Below are 17,929 nucleotides of genomic sequence, written 5' to 3'. Positions count from 1 at the left end.
TTACAAAGTTTCACAGCTGACACAATGTAATGTGCCAATTTGCTATGGGGGCTACACAGGGTTTTATTTTGTTGTTGTCAATTTCAGATGTGTGACATACAGTCATGTGAAGAACAATCTTCTATAGATTTCACTGCAAATCTATGAATTTTGTTTTGTTTTTTAATAAAACTGCATAAAGTCCAGTGATCAGCAATTATTGGGAAACTTCATGTGGTGCTGAGCTAAAGTCAAAGCATCATTAAAGTCATTGGGGATTCATGTACTCTGTAATATGACTGTAAAAATTCAATAGCAATCCATCCAAGCGATGAAGGATTTCAGTTTGAACAACCAATGAAGCAGCTGTCAGTGCACTCCCCAGGGCTGCTATTGCTGAAAACAAGTGATCAGCTGAGACATTAAAACAACACGCTGATGTTGTCTCACTGTCTGACAAATACACCTATAAAATATCCAACCATTACACAAGTGCACACACAGGCGGTTAGACTGTCATCATCCCAATAAGCCGATCCAGTATAAATACTCTTGACCAGTCACATCCAGGCAAGGCTCCCCTTTCACAGGCAAAGTGTCATCCAAGTCCAGGAAGTAGTCTGTGTCGATTCCCGAACGGTTTTTGGAAGAGACCGTCTGCTTCTTAATGTCTTTTCAAGCTGCTTCGCCTCTCTACAGGCCAACTCTGTCTTTCCCAGCTCCCCCAAAAGGTCCCTTCATCCTCGTTGCTCATTTGCTTACAGTAAATTCCCAGTGAGGCTGTCAGTTTACAGAAAATGTCATCATAAAGGAAACTCAAAGTCCAACCAAACCAAATTCTGCCAATTCTGTCCTGTTAAGCTTAGTCAGTGATAACAGCTTGACCAGGATGGATTCAAAGTGTGAGCTGGAAATGTGACTAACCAAACAACTGATAAGCCTTCTTTCAGTAAGTTATAGTTAAACATTTATCTGGTCAAATCACAGATTACATAAGCTCTGCACCACATTTACACAGAAGCAGGAAGTACTCTGAGTTTTTCCACTGCTTCAGCTCAGCAGAGTCAGTGTCTGCCCAGCATATGGTTGGCTCAATCCTCAGAATCACAGCGAGCCAAATGTGTAAAGGAACAATGAAACAGGCCACCTACCGTAGCCCACCACAGGCATAAAAACGCTCACACTTTACTTTCACAGCATTGTTCCTGTCTTCTAATTACCCTTTAAAAACACTAAACCCCCTAAAAATAACCCTCAAACGTAGTTGCCTACTTCAGATGCAAATCATTAGATGTTCCACGTGTGGAAACCTGCGAGCAGGCACAGGTTTAAATGATGTGGTTTATGGCCCGTCTTGGCCACATTACGTTCTTCATCAAAGGTTTATTAGATGTTTTTCCTTTGTCTTTTTCTCGGCGAGTTGCCTGTAGAGCTCTACACGAAGACATGAGCTAAGAACAGTTTTCCTTACTTCTATCAGCCGGCAGTGACGTTTGAACAAACATGGCAAAACACCGCCCTCTAGTGGGCATCCGCAGAAATACAGCTGTCAGCCAAGATAACTTAAAATAAATAAATCTGGGACATTTGAGATCTCTTTCAGCTCGTGGAGACTGATTTCAACATCATGGAGTCAATTTTGGGATTACATGAAGAGATAGACGGCACTGTGACACAGCTCTAATTAGTGCTCAGCTATATAATGCATTAATTTCTAAATAAATAAATAAATAAATAAAAACAACATCAACTGTAGAACAAATAGTGGTTTATCTAGCATCTCAGTTTAAAAAACCAAAAACAACAACAACAACAACTAATAATTAAACTCATACCAGTTGAGAACACAAGGACCGTGTTGTTCCAGAGTCCCACTTTCTGTAAAGCCAGGGTGATGTTGCCCACCGCCTCATCCATAGCTGACACCATGCCGGCATAGAGCCTGCGATTGGTGTCTGTGATAAAACTGTAGGGAGTCACGTAGCGCTCTGGCACCTGCAGGGGTGCATGGACCGCCTGCAGCGCCACATACATGAAGAGTGGCTGAAAGATAGAGGGAAACGGGGACAGAACATTCACACTGTTGTCATTACAGACGTTAAATGCCCCCCGATGTCTGAGCTGATAACCTTCTATACATGTTAAATCTAGGATTATGATTAAGATAACTAAGGTTAACTCTACGAATTGGTTAGGCCAGCAGTTTCACAGTTAATGTATGTGATGAGATGTTGTGTGTCACCTTTTGAGAGTTGTGTCTCTCAATGATGCTGATGGCCCTCTGGCTCAGCAGCTCAGTGGAATAGACCCCTTTGTATCCTGTGGCGACGTCTTCCCCATCTCTAAGGTCCAACGCACAGCGGCTCAGGTTCAGCGAGCGGCTTTGATAACAGCGGAAGTGAGTGAAGTAATCCTCACCACCTGTCAGGTAACCTGTGGCACACAGCGGGTAATCAATACATTAAAAACAGCTTTAAAAACATTGAAAGCACAGTCATGCATGGTAATTTATCCTGTTATTCTTTATATGTTCATTATATCACTTTATATAGTGAGATGGCAAAAAACCAAAGAATATTAAATATTTATTACATATTTATTCTTCTCTGTAAGCTACATATTCACTGTCCATTACAGACACTATTAGCAAAATTTACACGTAATGTCGCAGTTTGTTTTGAGGTCTGCTACGACACAGAATTTTTATCATTCGTAAAGATCTGAATGTGACAGAAATGATTCCCAAAAACCACATAGATAATGAGAATTCTGGTACTGGCAGTTTATATAGCACGTGTCATTCAGACGTGTGTGTATATTGGGTAGTTTGAGAACAGACGGACGTGATCTATGAGACTACGATCAAGATGCCAGATAAATAATGACACTAGTTTTGTTAGGCTTTAAATATAGATGGGAAAGTACTGTATGTGCTCAAAAATTAAAAACAAAAATCATTAAATACATAATGTTATTTAAAAATAATGCAAAATGTCTATAATACTGTTCGACCTCTGGACCAGTAGTATAGGGAAGCATTTTTAATAGTCGCAGTTTTTTTAAATTTATGTCACTCTTTAAAAAACAAGAAGACTTAAATTCTCAATTTGACTTTTACTGGGATAAACAAAGGCTACAATAAAAATGCTGTAGTTGTGGTCAGCTACTGAGGAGCTCATTTCACATGTGAAGAAATTGCAGACTTTGGCATGACACACAGCGAGCAATGCAGCAAGCGGTTAGGAAAGTTTCCTCAGCAGAGGTATACGTGTTGATTTGTCAACAAAATTGTGCAAAAAACAAGATGGCTAAACCTTCGCAAGAACAGTCCTCCCTTAAGGCGCTATGCTCTAGTCCAAACGGTGCTTTTGTCCTCTGCATGTTTAGAACTGGATTTATTCACTTAACAGTGTCCTCTTCAGTGAAGTCAAACATCTTCATCTAAGCCCTCTTCAGTTTTTAGCATGTGGCCTTAGCATCTAAGGTGTCAGCATTAATGATTGGGGTGAACAAAAACCTTGCATTAACTGTTGGGTAACTTCGCTTTTTTTTTTTTTTTTTTTTTTAACTCTTTATTTTGTACTTTTTCCTTTGTATTACATACGGACAAGACAATAATAATAATAACACAACAACAAATACACAAAAAAAAAAAAAAAAAAAAAAAAAAAAAAAAAACCACGAGAGGTCCCGCCCTATAAGGCTGACTGAGACTTATAAATTATCCATTTTGTCCACTGTTTTCGGTGTTTGTCAGATTTCAGTCTCAGAGTGTAAGTCATTTTTTCCATTGTATATATGTCCTCGATTACGTCCATCCAGTCTTCCAGTTTTAAAGGATCGCTTTTCAACCAATTTTTTGTTATCACCTTTTTGCTTGACAACAACATAATCTTAAACAAATACCAGTCCTCCTTTTTTACATTTTCCCATATTCCAAAATACATTACTCGTGCCTCACACAGTACTTCATACCCCAGCACCTTCGTCATTGTTGCCGCGATTCTTTCCCAATATGATTTAATATATTTACACTTCCAAAACACATGTGAGTGATTGGCATTCCAGTCTCCACATAATCTCCAGCATTGTTGGGGTGTTTTCAACTGCTTGCTTTTGATATACGGAGTAATAAAAAACCTAATCACATTTTTCCAGCCATATTCTCTCCATCGTCTAGAGCTAGTGGAGTTATGCTGTGTGAGACATAAGGATCGCCAATCATCCTCTGACAACTCAATTTGTAGTTCCGATTCCCACTTTTGTTTAATATATAATGTTTCATTCCTATTCGAATTTTGTAGGCCATCATATAATTTCGACAGAATTCCTGATGGAAGATTTTTATATGCACCTGTTATTGTTCCTATTATACGATTTCTTTCTCTCGAGAGCTTCTTTCTAATTTCTGTATTGTAAAAGTGTCTTAATTGAAAGTACCTAAATAAATCTGATTTATCCAATCCGAATTGTTTCTGTAGATTCTCAAAAGATTTAAATGTTGTCCCATCTATTAATGTACACATTGCTGTAATTCCTTTATTGACCCATCTTAAAAATGTGCTATCCCATTGTCCACTTTGGAATTTTCGAGAGTATGCAGGCCAAATCAGCAATTTACAATCTTCTGTAATTCTATATTTCTTCATTATTGTCCACCAGAGTTTAATAGTAAATTCAGTGATGAGATTTTTGTTCGTGGGCTGGGTAGTTTCTTCTCCCAATCTTGCTAGTGGATGACATGATAGGCAATAATTTAACTCTATATGCTTCCATTTTGAAGTATATTCTGATGAACACCAGTAAACAGTATATCTCAGCTGGGCTGCATAGAAATATTCCTTGAGATTCGGGAGGGCAAGTCCTCCTTTTTCTTTTCCTGATTGAAGTATTTTAAATCTTATTCTTGGCTTTGTCCCTTTCCAAATAAATCTACTAACTAATTTATCCCATTTACCAAACTGTGCATCTGTTATTTGGACTGGTAATGAGGTGAATAGGTACAATAACCGGGGAAGCACATTCATTTTTATTACCTCTATTCTTGAGCTAAGGTCCTTGACAAGCGGAGCCCATTTAATCAGATCTTTTTGGATTGTGTTACTAAACTTCACATAGTTTGCCTCGTATAAAGTACTTGTATCACTAGTTAAATAGACACCTAAGTATTTGATCTTATTTGAATCCCATTTTAATTTAAGTTCATTTTGTAATAATTCTTTGGGGAAATAATTCAGACAGAGTACTTGAGTCTTTTCGATGTTTAGTTTATATCCTGCGTTTTTACCAAAATATTTTAATGCTTTAAACAGCCAAGGAAAGGTCGTATCAGGATCCTGTAGATATATAATTATATCATCTGCAAAAAGACCTATTCGTTGTTCAAGTTTGGAAACAAAAACCCCTTTTAAGTCTGTACTTTGCCGTATATACTGAGCCAAAGGCTCAATATACAAAGCAAAAAGAGCTGGACTCAAGCAGCAACCTTGCCTAGTTCCTCTAAAGAGCTCAAAGCTGTCTGTCAAGTCCCCATTTATTTTAACTCTAGCCATTGGCCTATGATACAGGGATTGTATACACTTAATGAAGATACTGTCAAAGCCCATTCTCTTCAAAACAGCAAAAAGAAATATCCAAGAGACTCTGTCAAAAGCCTTTTCAGCATCTAAACTCACTAAGGCTGTTGGGATTTTTTCTCTATTAACTTCATTAATTATATGCAATGTGCGTCGTATATTGTCTTGTGTCTGTCGCCCCTTAATGAACCCTGTCTGGTCTTCATCCACCAGATCAGGAAGGAACAGCTCTAGGCGTCTTGTGATTATAGATGTAAATAGTTTATAATCAACATTTAAGATGGAGATTGGGCGATAAGAATCACAGTTTTCCTTGTTTTTACCTTCTTTCGGTAAGACTGTGATGATGGCCTCTTTCCAGGAAGGTGGAATTTTAGCGTGTTTTATTGTCCAATTAAAAGAATCTATCAAAATAGGGGCCAAAACCTCTTTGAAAGTCTTATACCACTCATTGGGGTACCCATCACTCCCTGGACTTTTATTCGTCTTCAATCTCCTTATTGCCTTATCCAGTTCTTCCTTTGTAATTGGTTTAGTTAATAGTTCATTTTGAGTTGTCCCTATTGAAGGGAGGTCTAACTGATCCAAAAACTCTACAATTTCTGGTCCATTTTTCTGATCCGGTTGACTATACAATGTTTTATAATATTCTTGAAAGGTGTTTTTTATCTGTGTTGGTTCATATAGTAGTTCCTTGGTATTTGGATCTCTAATCTTGTTGACTGCATTAGTTATTTGCATTAATTTTAACCGTTTAGCCAATACTTTAGTTGCTTTGGAGCCAGACTCATAGAATGTTTGTTTTGTGAATCTCAGTTTCTTTTCTATTTCCTCCATAGTCAAATCACTTAGTTGTTTTCTTACGTTTTTGATTTTTTCGGCCAAATCAGGACTCAAATCTGTATGCTTTTTTTTTTCCCAAATCCCTTAATTGTTGTTCTAATTTGGACTGTGTAAGCTTCTTCATTTTTTTGAGGTAGCTGGTCCTTGATATCAAATACCCCCGAGTTACTACTTTCACAGTATCCCAAATTATTGTTGGGTCTATCTGATCATCCTTATTGTGGGCAATACAGGTTTGTATTTCTTTTTTGATCTCTTTTACCTCAGATTCATTATTGAGAATACCAATGTTCAATTTCCATAATAATTTCTTATTCTGATTATGTAGGTGAATAGTCAAATGAATGGCGTTGTGATCCGACAAGTCGGCTATACCAATATTGCATTCTGTGACTCTATGTTTATCACTTCTATTTATCAAAAAAAAAATCTATCCTAGAGTGAACCTTATGGGCTGCTGAGAAATGGGTATAATCCTTCTCCAGAGGGTGTAATTCTCTCCATACATCACAGAGATCCGCTTCCTTTATTAATGAGTTAAGAGATTTAGATTTATTATCTTTGCATCTTTTTTTGCTTGTAGTATCTTTAGTATGATTTAATATACAATTCCAGTCGCCCCCACATATCAAGGTCCCTTCACTAAAGCTTATAATTTTTTCAGATAGTTTTTGATAGAATTTTGAGTTGTCCTCTGGAGGGGCATACACATTTATCAGGGACACCACTTCATTATTAATCCTCCCTTTGACAGCAACATATCTACCCTCCTTGTCACAGATTTCCTCTAACTTTTCGAAATTTACCGTGTTAGCTAATAAAATTATAACTCCTCTTCGTCTGCTATTCTTACATGAGCTATAAAAGGAATTTACATAGCCAAACTTTTTAAATTTTTCATGTTCTTCTTTTGACATATGAGTTTCTTGAATGAATATAATCTGTGCCTTGTGTCGTTTCAATTTAGATAGCAATCTACTCCTTTTAACTGGATTCCCCAGACCATTGATATTGATTGAAATAATTTTTATTTTACCTACACCACTCATAATTCGTACAGTGTGCAATGATCATCCCCTCTAGTTTAAGAAAATAAAATAAAACAATATTACTAGACATTAAACAAAAATTAAACACAAACTTGCGACTCCCAATTAGTAGGAAGAAACTATCTCCCACCATGACCCCGTTGGTAGATCTAGGGTAAAAAACCTCCGTAAAGGAGGGCCCTATGAAATATTTGAGAACTGAAAAAGTAGTTCCCAAATTTTAGTCCAACGTATTTACCTCCATCCGGTGTTGCTCCTCCAGAACTTTGAATTTAAGAGGCCTATAATTTTCTGATCAGTAACAGGGGGAAGATATCCCCCGAACTAATCAGCATTTCTCTGAAATTCCTCCAATTTTTTTTTAACTCTCTGCCTCGGGGAAGAAATTTGCTCTCGATGGGAGATTGAGGCCCGTTTCCACTCTCGACACCTTCTGCTTAGCGCATCGTCTTCCTCAGATGCCGCCGGGATCTGGACATCGTATCCCCTCCTCTGCATCTCCATAGCCGCCTCTCGTACGTTACCGTAGTTTCTGACTCCGTCCTGCCAGTGGATCCGAATGCTCGTGTAGGGAGTTTGGAAGCGCACTCCCGCTTCCTTTAGTATCCGCTTAACTTCTCTGTATTGTTTGCGCTTTTGAACAATATCTGATGCATAGTCATGATCAAAGTAGATCGTCTTGCCATTCACCTGGATTTGCTTCTTTTTCCAAACTTCTCGAAGTATGAATTCTTTCGTTGTGAATTCCTGGAAATTAATAAGAATCGGACGTGGGAATTCTCCAGGGCGCGGTTTCTGTACAGAGATACGATGGGCCCGCTGGATCTTAAGTTCTAGCCCGGCCGGTATAGGTATCTCGTGCTGTAGCAGCTCCGAGACAAAGTCTTGGACAGATCTCCCCTCGGAGCCTTCCTCCACTCCAACCAGGCGTATATTATTTCTGCGGGATCTTGACTCCAGGTCCACCAGCTTGTTCTGAATAAATTTCTGTGTTTTCAAGCTTTGGAGGAGCGCTTCAATTAACTCCATTGTCACATCTTCTATATTTCCCACTCGATCCTCGGCTTCCCCCACTCTCTTCGACAGAGTTTTTATGTCCTCCTTTATCTTGTCGAGCTTACCGCCCAATTCCCGCTGTAGCGTGTTAATGCCTTCTCTCAGCTTTTCATTATCTTGTTTCATTTCTGATTTCAATGATTCGATGGCTTTTAGTAATTCGCCAGCCGAATCTCTAATTATGCCATCGGGGCTCGTGCGTTATTGGTATTTATTTTTGCGGCTTTATCATGTCCCCTTGGCATTTTGGCCTCCTTTTGCCTTATTCCTCACCAATTATATTCGTTTTGCTCAATTGAATTGTCTGTTGACGAGTTTTCGGTGTTTTAAATTCCTGATAGGGAGCTACCACCAAACGCGTCCACTCAATCCGCCATGACACCCGGAAGTCGGGTAACTTCGCTTTTAATACACGATCTAATATTTTTAGTTCAAATGCAAAAGATTCAAATGTATCATGAAGGTGACGTGTAACTAAGGCAATCGTCACTTACTATGTGCATGATTTTACACAAAGATAAACACATGAGCTGTTACTGAGTAGCATTCATGCAAAATGTGCTCCGTGAAGTGTTTCTTCCACATTATACAAACCAAGGTACGTGTCAAAGCCACGGCGTGTGGGCAGGCAGTCCTTCATGTACATGCCCAGGTGCCACTTGCCGACCATGTGTGTGGCATACCCCGCCTCCTTCATGAGCTGAGGCAGCAGTTTCTCATCCAGAGGAACGCAGTAAGGCTGGCAGGGCCAGATGATCTGGTGCTGCATACCGGTGTGGATCTGAAGTTTAAAGACAAACACAAACGGTTAAGAAGAAATTTGCAATTTAGTAAAAAGGGAACAAAATCGTTAAAAAACAGAAAAGAGGAAAACAACAGCCTTTGTGGTGGCGATGACTCAAACAGAAGTTTCAAAATAAATGTCCTGACTTTGTCTTGTTCTCCTTTCCATCAACATCTATTATTATTATAATAATAATAATAATAATAATTAGTAATTCCCTAGAAAGACTCCATTAAAATAAAGTTTACAAATCCAAAGTAGAGCCTGTAGGAAGACTGTTCTCATCGTGCAGGGAAGGGTCCTCTGTGATTGGCTTAACCAAATTTCACAAGAAAAAAAAAAAAAAAAAGAAAAAAAGAAAAAGAAAATCTAACTATTGTTTAGAAGTGTTGGTTATAATAACGGGGATTGTTCCTTACAGGAAAGACAATTTAACATGCATAAACACCAAATAATGCCACGAAACATGTGACGTTAACATCGGACATAAGAGTGTTAGCTCGCTAGCTAGCTGGAATCACAATGACCTCCATCAGTGACTCTTCATGCTACTGATGCAAATTCTTTGGTGATCTTTCCACTTTTGCTGTGGGTGGATGTGCAGCTTACGCCTTTATGAAGGCCAGCAGGGAATGACTCCTGCGGTTTAAAAAAAAAAAAAAAAACAAAAAAAAACCCCACATCTGGTTGCATTAAAGTTTACAGTGGGGGAAATAATTATCTCATCCCCTGCTGAATTTGTAAGTTTGCTCACTTACAAATAAATCACAAGTTTCTAATTATTATGGTAGTTTCAATTTAGAGAGAAACGGTATCAACCAAAAATCCAGAAAAAAAAAAAAAAACAAAAAAAAACCCAACACACATTACTTAAATATGTAAATTGAGTTGCATTTCACTGAGTGACCTACAACCTAGCCAGAATTCTGGCTCCCACATCCTGATCTCGATTCTGTCCACAGAATTGATCATCTGTTCATTAAATATCCTGTTATCGATCCGTGAAGATGACACAACAATGACGTAAACTGCAGTATGTGGTAAAGACATAAAGACCTGGATCAACTCTAATTTCCTGCTGCAGATAAAACTCTAAAAATCTTAGAGACATGTTATCTAACCAGATACTTACTCTGGACGGCATTACCTTGGCCTCCAGTAACACTGTGAGGAATCCTGGAGTGATTTTGATCAGGATTTGTCCTCCAATGTCCATATTGAAAAAATATGTAGGACTACTTTCTTTAAGTTGCGCAATATTCTCTAAAATTAAAACAGAATAGAATGTACAACTGTATAGTGACAATAAAGGCAATGAGATACAGAGCATCTCCTACTCAGTGTAAACATGCTGGGGGGGGGGGGGGGGGGGTAACAGTTCTGCAGCGCTATGTACATATGGACATAGTTGATGCACCTGTAGCACTTCCCTGAGGGAAGCAGGCTGAACATGTTGAAGCCAGGGTGGGAGCTGTCCTTGATAATGTTTGCTGCTCTGCTGAGGCAGCGGGAGGAATAAATGTCCATCAGGGAGGGGAGAGGGCAGCCGATGATCTTTTGTGCTGTCTTGACCACACTCTGAAGCCTCACTCTATCTGCTTTGGTGCAGCTGCCGTACCATACCGTGATGCAGTAGGTTAGCAGGCTCTCAATGGACGAGCGGTAGAAGGTCAGCAGCAGGTTGGAGTTCAGCTTGTACTTCCTGAGGACTCTCAGGAAGTGCAGCCGCTGTTGGGCCTTCTTGATGACCGCTGAGATGTTTCCTGTCCAGGAGATGTCAGCAAAGATGAGGACACCAAGGAACCGGAAAGTGTGGACCCTCTCCACACACTCCCCGTTGATGTAGAGGGGGGCCAAGTCGGTGCTGTGTCTCCTGAAGTCAACAATGAGCTCTTTGGTTTTCTTAGTGTTCAGTGCCAGATTGTTTTCTGAACACCATGCTGCCAGCTTCAGGACTTCCTCTCTGTACTCTGCCTCGTCTCCCTTCGAGATGAGTCCAACTACCGTGGTGTCATCAGCAAACTTGATGAGAGTGCTGTTGTGGGTCGAACTGCAGTCGTGGGTGTAGAGAGAATAGAGGAGGGGGCTCAGCACACAGCCCTGTGGGGAGCCGGTGCTCAGTGTGCGAGTGGAGGAGAGATGAGGGCCGAGTCTTACAGTCTGGGGCCGGTTTGTGAGGAAATCCTTTATCCAGGCACACGTGAGAGGAGGGAGGCCAAGAGTGACCAGTTTGGTGATGAGGATGTCCGGGATGATTGTATTAAAGGCTGAGCTGTAGTCCACAAAGAGCATTCGGACGTAGCTTTGCCGCTGCTCTAGGTGACTCAGCACAGCGTGGAGGGCTGTGGCGATGGCGTCTTCTGTGGATCTGTTTGCACGGTATGCAAACTGGTGGGGGTCGAATTCTGGGGGGGAGGTAATCCTTGATGTGCTGAAGGACTAGTCTCTCAAAGCATTTCATGATTACCGGTGTGAGGGCCACAGGGCGGTAATCATTCAGGCTGGAGATGGGAGACTTCTTCGGCACTGGGATGATTGTGGCCGATTTTAGACAGGATGGGATGGCTGCCTGATCCAGTGAGAGGTTGAAGAGTCTGGTGAAGATGAGGGTGAGCTGGTGTGCGCATGCTCTTAGTACCTTGCCAGGTACTCGATCTGGACCGGCCGCCTTCCTGTGGTTCACTGCTAGGAGCACACGTCTGACATCGTGCTCTGTTACAGTGAGTGGAGCGGTGCAGGAACCAGGTGAGGATGAGGATGGGAGCAGGGCTGAAGCAGATGAGTGTTGCTGTTGTGGTGTTTCAAAGTGGGCGAAGAAGCTGTTTATTTCCTCTGCCAGCTGCCCACTCGGGTTTTCTGTTTTCGCAGTAGTCAAAGGAGCTTGCAAAGAAAAGCGTCTGGATTTCTTTAAGTTGCTTGAAGACGTTTCACCTCTCATCCGAGAAGCTTCTTCAGTGGGAGGGAGGATAAGAAGGACAGACGCAACAACATTGTCATCCCCTATGTAGCCGGTGTATCAGAGAAACTCAGCAGAGTTTTCTCCAAGCATGACATCCCAGTGTATTTCAGACCCAGCAACACGCTCAGACAGAAACTGGTTCACCCGAAAGACAAAACGCCAAAACACAAACTTAACAATGTGGTGTATGCTGTACAGTGCAGCGAGGAATGCTCAGACCTCTACATTGGAGAGACCAAACAGCCACTTCACAAGCGCATGGCACAACACAGAAGAGCCACCTCCACAGGACAAGACTCAGCAGTCCATCTGCATCTTAAGGATAAAGGACACTCTTTCGAGGATGCCAATGTTCACATTTTGGACAGAGAGGACAGATGGTTTGAAAGAGGAGTGAAAGAAGCCATCTATGTCCACTGTGAGCGACCATCTTTGAACAGAGGCGGGGGTTTACGACACCAACTGTCTGCCATCTATAATCCAGTTTTGAGATCCCTTCCCAGACGCCTTAACGCCCACTCACATCCTGGGCCATCTGACCTCAGGAATTCGCATGATAAGGTGGGGCCAGGTTTCACAATGAACACACCCGAAACTCTGGCTGATTGGGACCCACGCCCAGTTTCCCACCTTGGCTCAGGCGATTAGAGGATCATCAGGAGGTCCTTTTGTCCCTCTGTGGGGGGAAACTCCCACTAGGTTTATATCTGGGACTCTCCACCATTTGACCTTAGAACTGAAGAAGCTTCTCGGATGAGAGGTGAAACGTCTTCAAGCAATTTAAAGAAGTCCAGACGCTTTTCTTTGCAAGCTCCTTTGACTACGATGACCTGGATGACTGAGAACCTTCACAGACATGTTTTCGCAGTACTGCCTCTGTGGTTGATGATGTCTTGCATTCCCTGCCACACCTCTCGTGTGTTGTTGCTGGACAGGTGGGACTCGATGTTCCTTTTATGGTCTGACTTGGCTTTTTTAATCCCCCTTTTCAGGTCAACTCGAGCAGCCCTGTACAGAGCTCTGTCACCTGACCTGAAGGCGGCATCACGGGCTTTGAGGAGTGAGCGGACCTCGCTGGTCATCCAGGGTTTTTGATTTGGGAAAACCCGAATGCTTTTGTCCACTGTCACATTTGCAGTACAGAACTTGATGTAGTCCAGTGCTGATCCTGTGAATGTTTCTAGGTCCTGGTGTTCAAATATGTCCCAGTCTGTCTCTGTGAAGCAGTCCTGTAGTTTGGAGAGAGCATTTTCCAGCCAGGTTGTAACAGTCTTTGTGGTGGGCCTGGCACTGCGCCTGAGGGGGGTGTAGGCTGGGGAGAGCAGGAGGGAGAGATGGTCGGACTGACCGAGGTGGGGGAGGGGTATGGCTCTATATGCATGCTTGATGTTGGAGTAAACATGATCTAGAGCGTTTTCTCCTCTGGTGGGACATTTGACATGCTGATAGAACTTTGGGAGTACAGTCTTTATGTTGGCCTTATTAAAGTCACCTGCAATTATGTGAACACCGTCCGGGTGGGCCCGCTGCTGTTCGTTAATGGTGTTCAGCAGGATAGAGAGCGCCGTGTTTACGTTGGCATCGGGTGGAATGTACACAGCCGTGATGATCACTACTGTTAGCTCTCTCGGTAGAAAGAAAGGCCGGCATCTTACCGACATGTACTCGAGGTTCGGGGAGCAGTGACTGTTTATAATTGTCCCGTTGTTGCACCAGCTTTCATGCACGTAAATACATCCATCTAAGAGTGATGCTGAAGACACTAGTTCGTGAATGTGTTACTTCTTGGGTGAACTATTATAATTCGTTATAATCAGGCTGTCATAAAAACTCAATGAAGAGCCTTCAGTTAATCCAAAAATGATGAAGCAAGAGTCCTGACAGGGACTAGAAAGAAAGAGCAGATTTCTCCCACATTGGCTTATTTTTTACTGGCTCCCTGTTAAATTCAGAATTCAATTCTAAATCCTTCTGCTCACATACAGGTCTTGAATAATCAGGCCACATCTTATCTTAAACACCTTATAGTACCATATCACCCAAATAGAGCTCTTTGCTCTCAGACTGCTGGTTTGTGGTTTCTCTGATAATTAAAAGTAGAATGGGAACTCTTTTCCTCAGTCCCTCCTTCAGTGGAACCAGTTACCACTTAGGATTCAGGAGACAGACGGCCTCTCTACTTTAAGATTAGGCTTAAAAGCTTCCTTTAAAGGAGTTGACTTTAACCCCCCCTTATAGCTGTGCTGCAATAGGTCTTAGGCTGCTGGGGGCTTCCCATGATGACTGTTCTCCCTTGAGAAGCTTTGTTACCAACCATTTGCTATGCCTTTAATGCAGCCACCATCAGTTGTGGTCTCCCTGTCTTCAGTTTAGCAGGAGAGATTCTGTAATCCTCCACTTTAGTAATTTTTGTGTGTGTGTTTTTTTTTTCTTCAGACCTTTGGGTGTTGCCAACTTGGCCACTTTATTCTGTCTTTTTAGAAAAGCAGATTGTTGATTTGACCACTCCTGAAGCTTTTGCTCCTCTCGTCACTAATATGGCATTATGTTGCATAAATATGCTTAATTGTGTACAAAATATAAAAAAATGCCTCACTGTCCAAATACTTATTACCTGACTCTATATAGATGTCCGTCTTTTATTTATTTTTAAGCCTACCAAGTAACTAATGTGATATTTTCCAACTCGTCGAATGAAGTGACAATAACGATTCTAAAATATTGGAATAGATTCATTATTTTGTTCCCCTGTATGCGATTGTAGCCATTTCACTGATTTATTTAGCATATTCACTTAACACCTCTTAAAATGATTGATCGTTTACACCGGTAATTTGTGTCAGAAAAATTAAGAATTAAGTTCAGATCAGGACTGTTTGGCTTATTGGTCATTAAGAAATATCGACTGTATTTAACCTATCTTTATATCCAGTCTGTGTTCTCACCTGATACCTCCCGGTCATGAGCTGGTTCCTGGAGGGGGTGCACAGAGGCTGCACATAGTAGTTCTCCAGGCGGACTCCTCTGGACGACAGCTTGTCCAGGTTTGGCGTCCTGATCTCGGAGCCGTGGTAGCCGATATCGTACCAGCCGAAGTCATCGGCCAGGATAAACACGACGTGAGGCTGCCGAGCCGCTAAAGTTTGAGCTAAATTTACTATGAAAGTCGAGGCAATGATCCAGTAAACCACCTTGCCATTACCTTCAGTCATCTTCTTATTTATCACCTCAATGGGACAGTTTTTTTTTCCGTTGAAATCAAACAGGAAGTCGGTACAGCCGCGTTTAGCTAACCAAGAAAGAGTAAAGTAGCACCAGCTGTTCACGAGTTAATGTAACTAATGAGGTGTCAGTGTAATGATTACACACATCAATAATGAACTGCAGCTAACTTTCACTTCCCTGTTCCACAGATTAAAAGCACTGCCGAGACTGCAGCAGCCAATCAGATGATCGAAAAACATTGCGAAGCACGTGATGTATGGAAGCCCGACGCTATAAGCGAAGCTCTAAAAGCGCTATTAAATTAAATTAAATTAAATTAAATTAAATTAAATTAAATTAAATTAAATACACAAATTTAATACTTCAGTGTAGAAAACTGAGCATAATGGAAATCTTTTGATAAATTTGTCAAACTAAATTACATTAGAAAATACAAAGTAAAGTATAAATAAGTACATTACTGGCAGTAATAAATGGTGATTAGCACTGTTGCCTCACAGCAAGAAGGTCCTGAGTTCAATACCACCACCAGGGTCTTTCTGTGTGGAGTTTGCATGGGTTCTCACCCACAGTCCAAAGACATAGAGGCTGTACAGGGAGTGCAGAATTATTAGGCAAATGAGTATTTTGTCCACATCATCCTCTTCATGCATGTTGTCTTACTCCAAGCTGTATAGGCTCGAAAGCCTACTACCAATTAAGCATATTAGGTGATGTGCATCTCTGTAATGAGAAGGGGTGTGGTCTAATGACATCAACACCCTATATCAGGTGTGCATAATTATTAGGCAACTTCCTTTCCTTTGGCAAAATGGGTCAAAAGAAGGACTTGACAGGCTCAGAAAAGTCAAAAATAGTGAGATATCTTGCAGAGGGATGCAGCAGTCTCAAAACTGCAAAGCTTCTGAAGCGTGATCATCGAACAATCAAGTGTTTCATTCAAAATAGTCAACAGGGTCGCAAGAAGCGTGTGGAAAAACCAAGGCGCAAAATAACTGCCCATGAACTGAGAAAAGTCAAGCGTGCAGCTGCCAAGATGCCACTTGCCACCAGTTTGGCCATATTTCAGAGCTGCAACATCACTGGTGTGCCCAAAAGCACAAGGTGTGCAATACTCAGAGACATGGCCAAGGTAAGAAAGGCTGAAAGACGACCACCACTGAACAAGACACACAAGCTGAAACGTCAAGACTGGGCCAAGAAACATCTCAAGACTGGTTTTTCTAAGGTTTTATGGACTGATGAAATGAGAGTGAGTTTGATGGGCCAGATGGATGGGCCCGTGGCTGGATTGGTAAAGGGCAGAGAGCTCCAGTCCGACTCAGACGCCAGCAAGGTGGAGGTGGAGTACTGGTTTGGGCTGGTATCATCAAAGATGAGCTTGTGGGGCCTTTTCGGGTTGAGGATGGAGTCAAGCTCAACTCCCAGTCCTACTGCCAGTTTCTGGAAGACACCTTCTTCAAGCAGTGGTACAGGAAGAAGTCTGCATCCTTCAAGAAAAACATGATTTTCATGCAGGACAATGCTCCATCACACGCGTCCAAGTACTCCACAGCGTGGCTGGCAAGAAAGGGTATCAAAGAAGAAAAACTAATGACATGGCCTCCTTGTTCACCTGATCTGAACCCCATTGAGAACCTGTGGTCCATCATCAAATGTGAGATTTACAAGGAGGGGAAACGGTACACCTCTCTGAACAGTGTCTGGGAGGCTGTGGTTGCTGCTGCACGCAATGTTGATGGTGAACAGATCAAAACACTGACAGAATCCATGGATGGCAGGCTTTTGAGTGTCCTTGCAAAGAAAGGTGGCTATATTGGTCGCTGATTTGTTTTTGTTTTGTTTTTGAATGTCAGAAATGTATATTTGTGAATGTGGAGATGTTATATTGGTTTCACTGGTAAAAATAAATAATTGAAATGGGTATATATTTGTTTTTTGTTAAGTTGCCTAATAATTATGCACAGTAATAGTCACCTGCACACACAGATATCCCCCTAAAATAGCTAAAACTAAAAACAAACTAAAAACTACTTCCAAAAAGATTCAGCTTTGATAATAATGAGTTTTTTGGGTTCATTGGGAACATGGTTGTTGTTCAATAATAAAATTATTCCTCAAAAATACAACTTGCCTAATAATTCTGCACTCCCTGTATCCCAATTCAGGGTCTGCACGCCTTAAAGGCCCCGGACACCAAGAACCACTTGGGGTGAGAGAAGGAAGACAGGATAAAGACATGCTGTGGAAGAGATACAGAGATTCATAACAAGTATGATTCAATGCAGAGAGGTCCATTAACACAGAGTGAGTGAAAACGGTGACTGAAAAGGAAAATCATGGGAGTCCCCCAGCCAGTGGCGGTCCTAGCCTGTTTGGCACCCTGGGCGAACACTCCCTCTGGCGCAACACTGCAGTTGTCTTTTACTCGCGAGGATGGTCATAGAGCGCTCTTCCT

General features: G+C 41.5%; 1 protein-coding gene across 2 annotated transcripts in view; it reads right to left on the bottom strand.

Annotated features, from left to right (window-relative positions):
• The window catches only part of arsb (arylsulfatase B), a 28,132-nt gene extending 12,466 nt beyond the window's left edge, over window positions 1-15,666 (bottom strand). For both annotated transcript variants that reach the window (XM_085414432.1, XM_085414433.1), the window contains exons 1-4: window positions 15,192-15,666; window positions 9,098-9,284; window positions 2,222-2,412; window positions 1,815-2,022 (exon numbers count right to left, since the gene is read on the bottom strand). In XM_085414432.1, the coding sequence (XP_085270558.1) occupies window positions 1,815-2,022; window positions 2,222-2,412; window positions 9,098-9,284; window positions 15,192-15,458 (853 nt within the window). In that variant the 5' untranslated portion in view covers window positions 15,459-15,666. The remainder of the gene's footprint in view (window positions 1-1,814; window positions 2,023-2,221; window positions 2,413-9,097; window positions 9,285-15,191) is intronic.
• Between the last annotated feature and the right edge of the window lie 2,263 nt (window positions 15,667-17,929).

Source organism: Rhamphochromis longiceps, linkage group LG7 (assembly GCF_057381845.1).
Source record: "Rhamphochromis longiceps isolate RC_006_pf linkage group LG7, R_longiceps_female_GT1.1, whole genome shotgun sequence".
NCBI classification, from domain to species: domain Eukaryota; kingdom Metazoa; phylum Chordata; class Actinopteri; order Cichliformes; family Cichlidae; genus Rhamphochromis; species Rhamphochromis longiceps.
The sequence above is the reverse complement of the archived record's forward strand: the minus strand, read 5'-3'. Positions and strand labels throughout refer to the sequence as shown.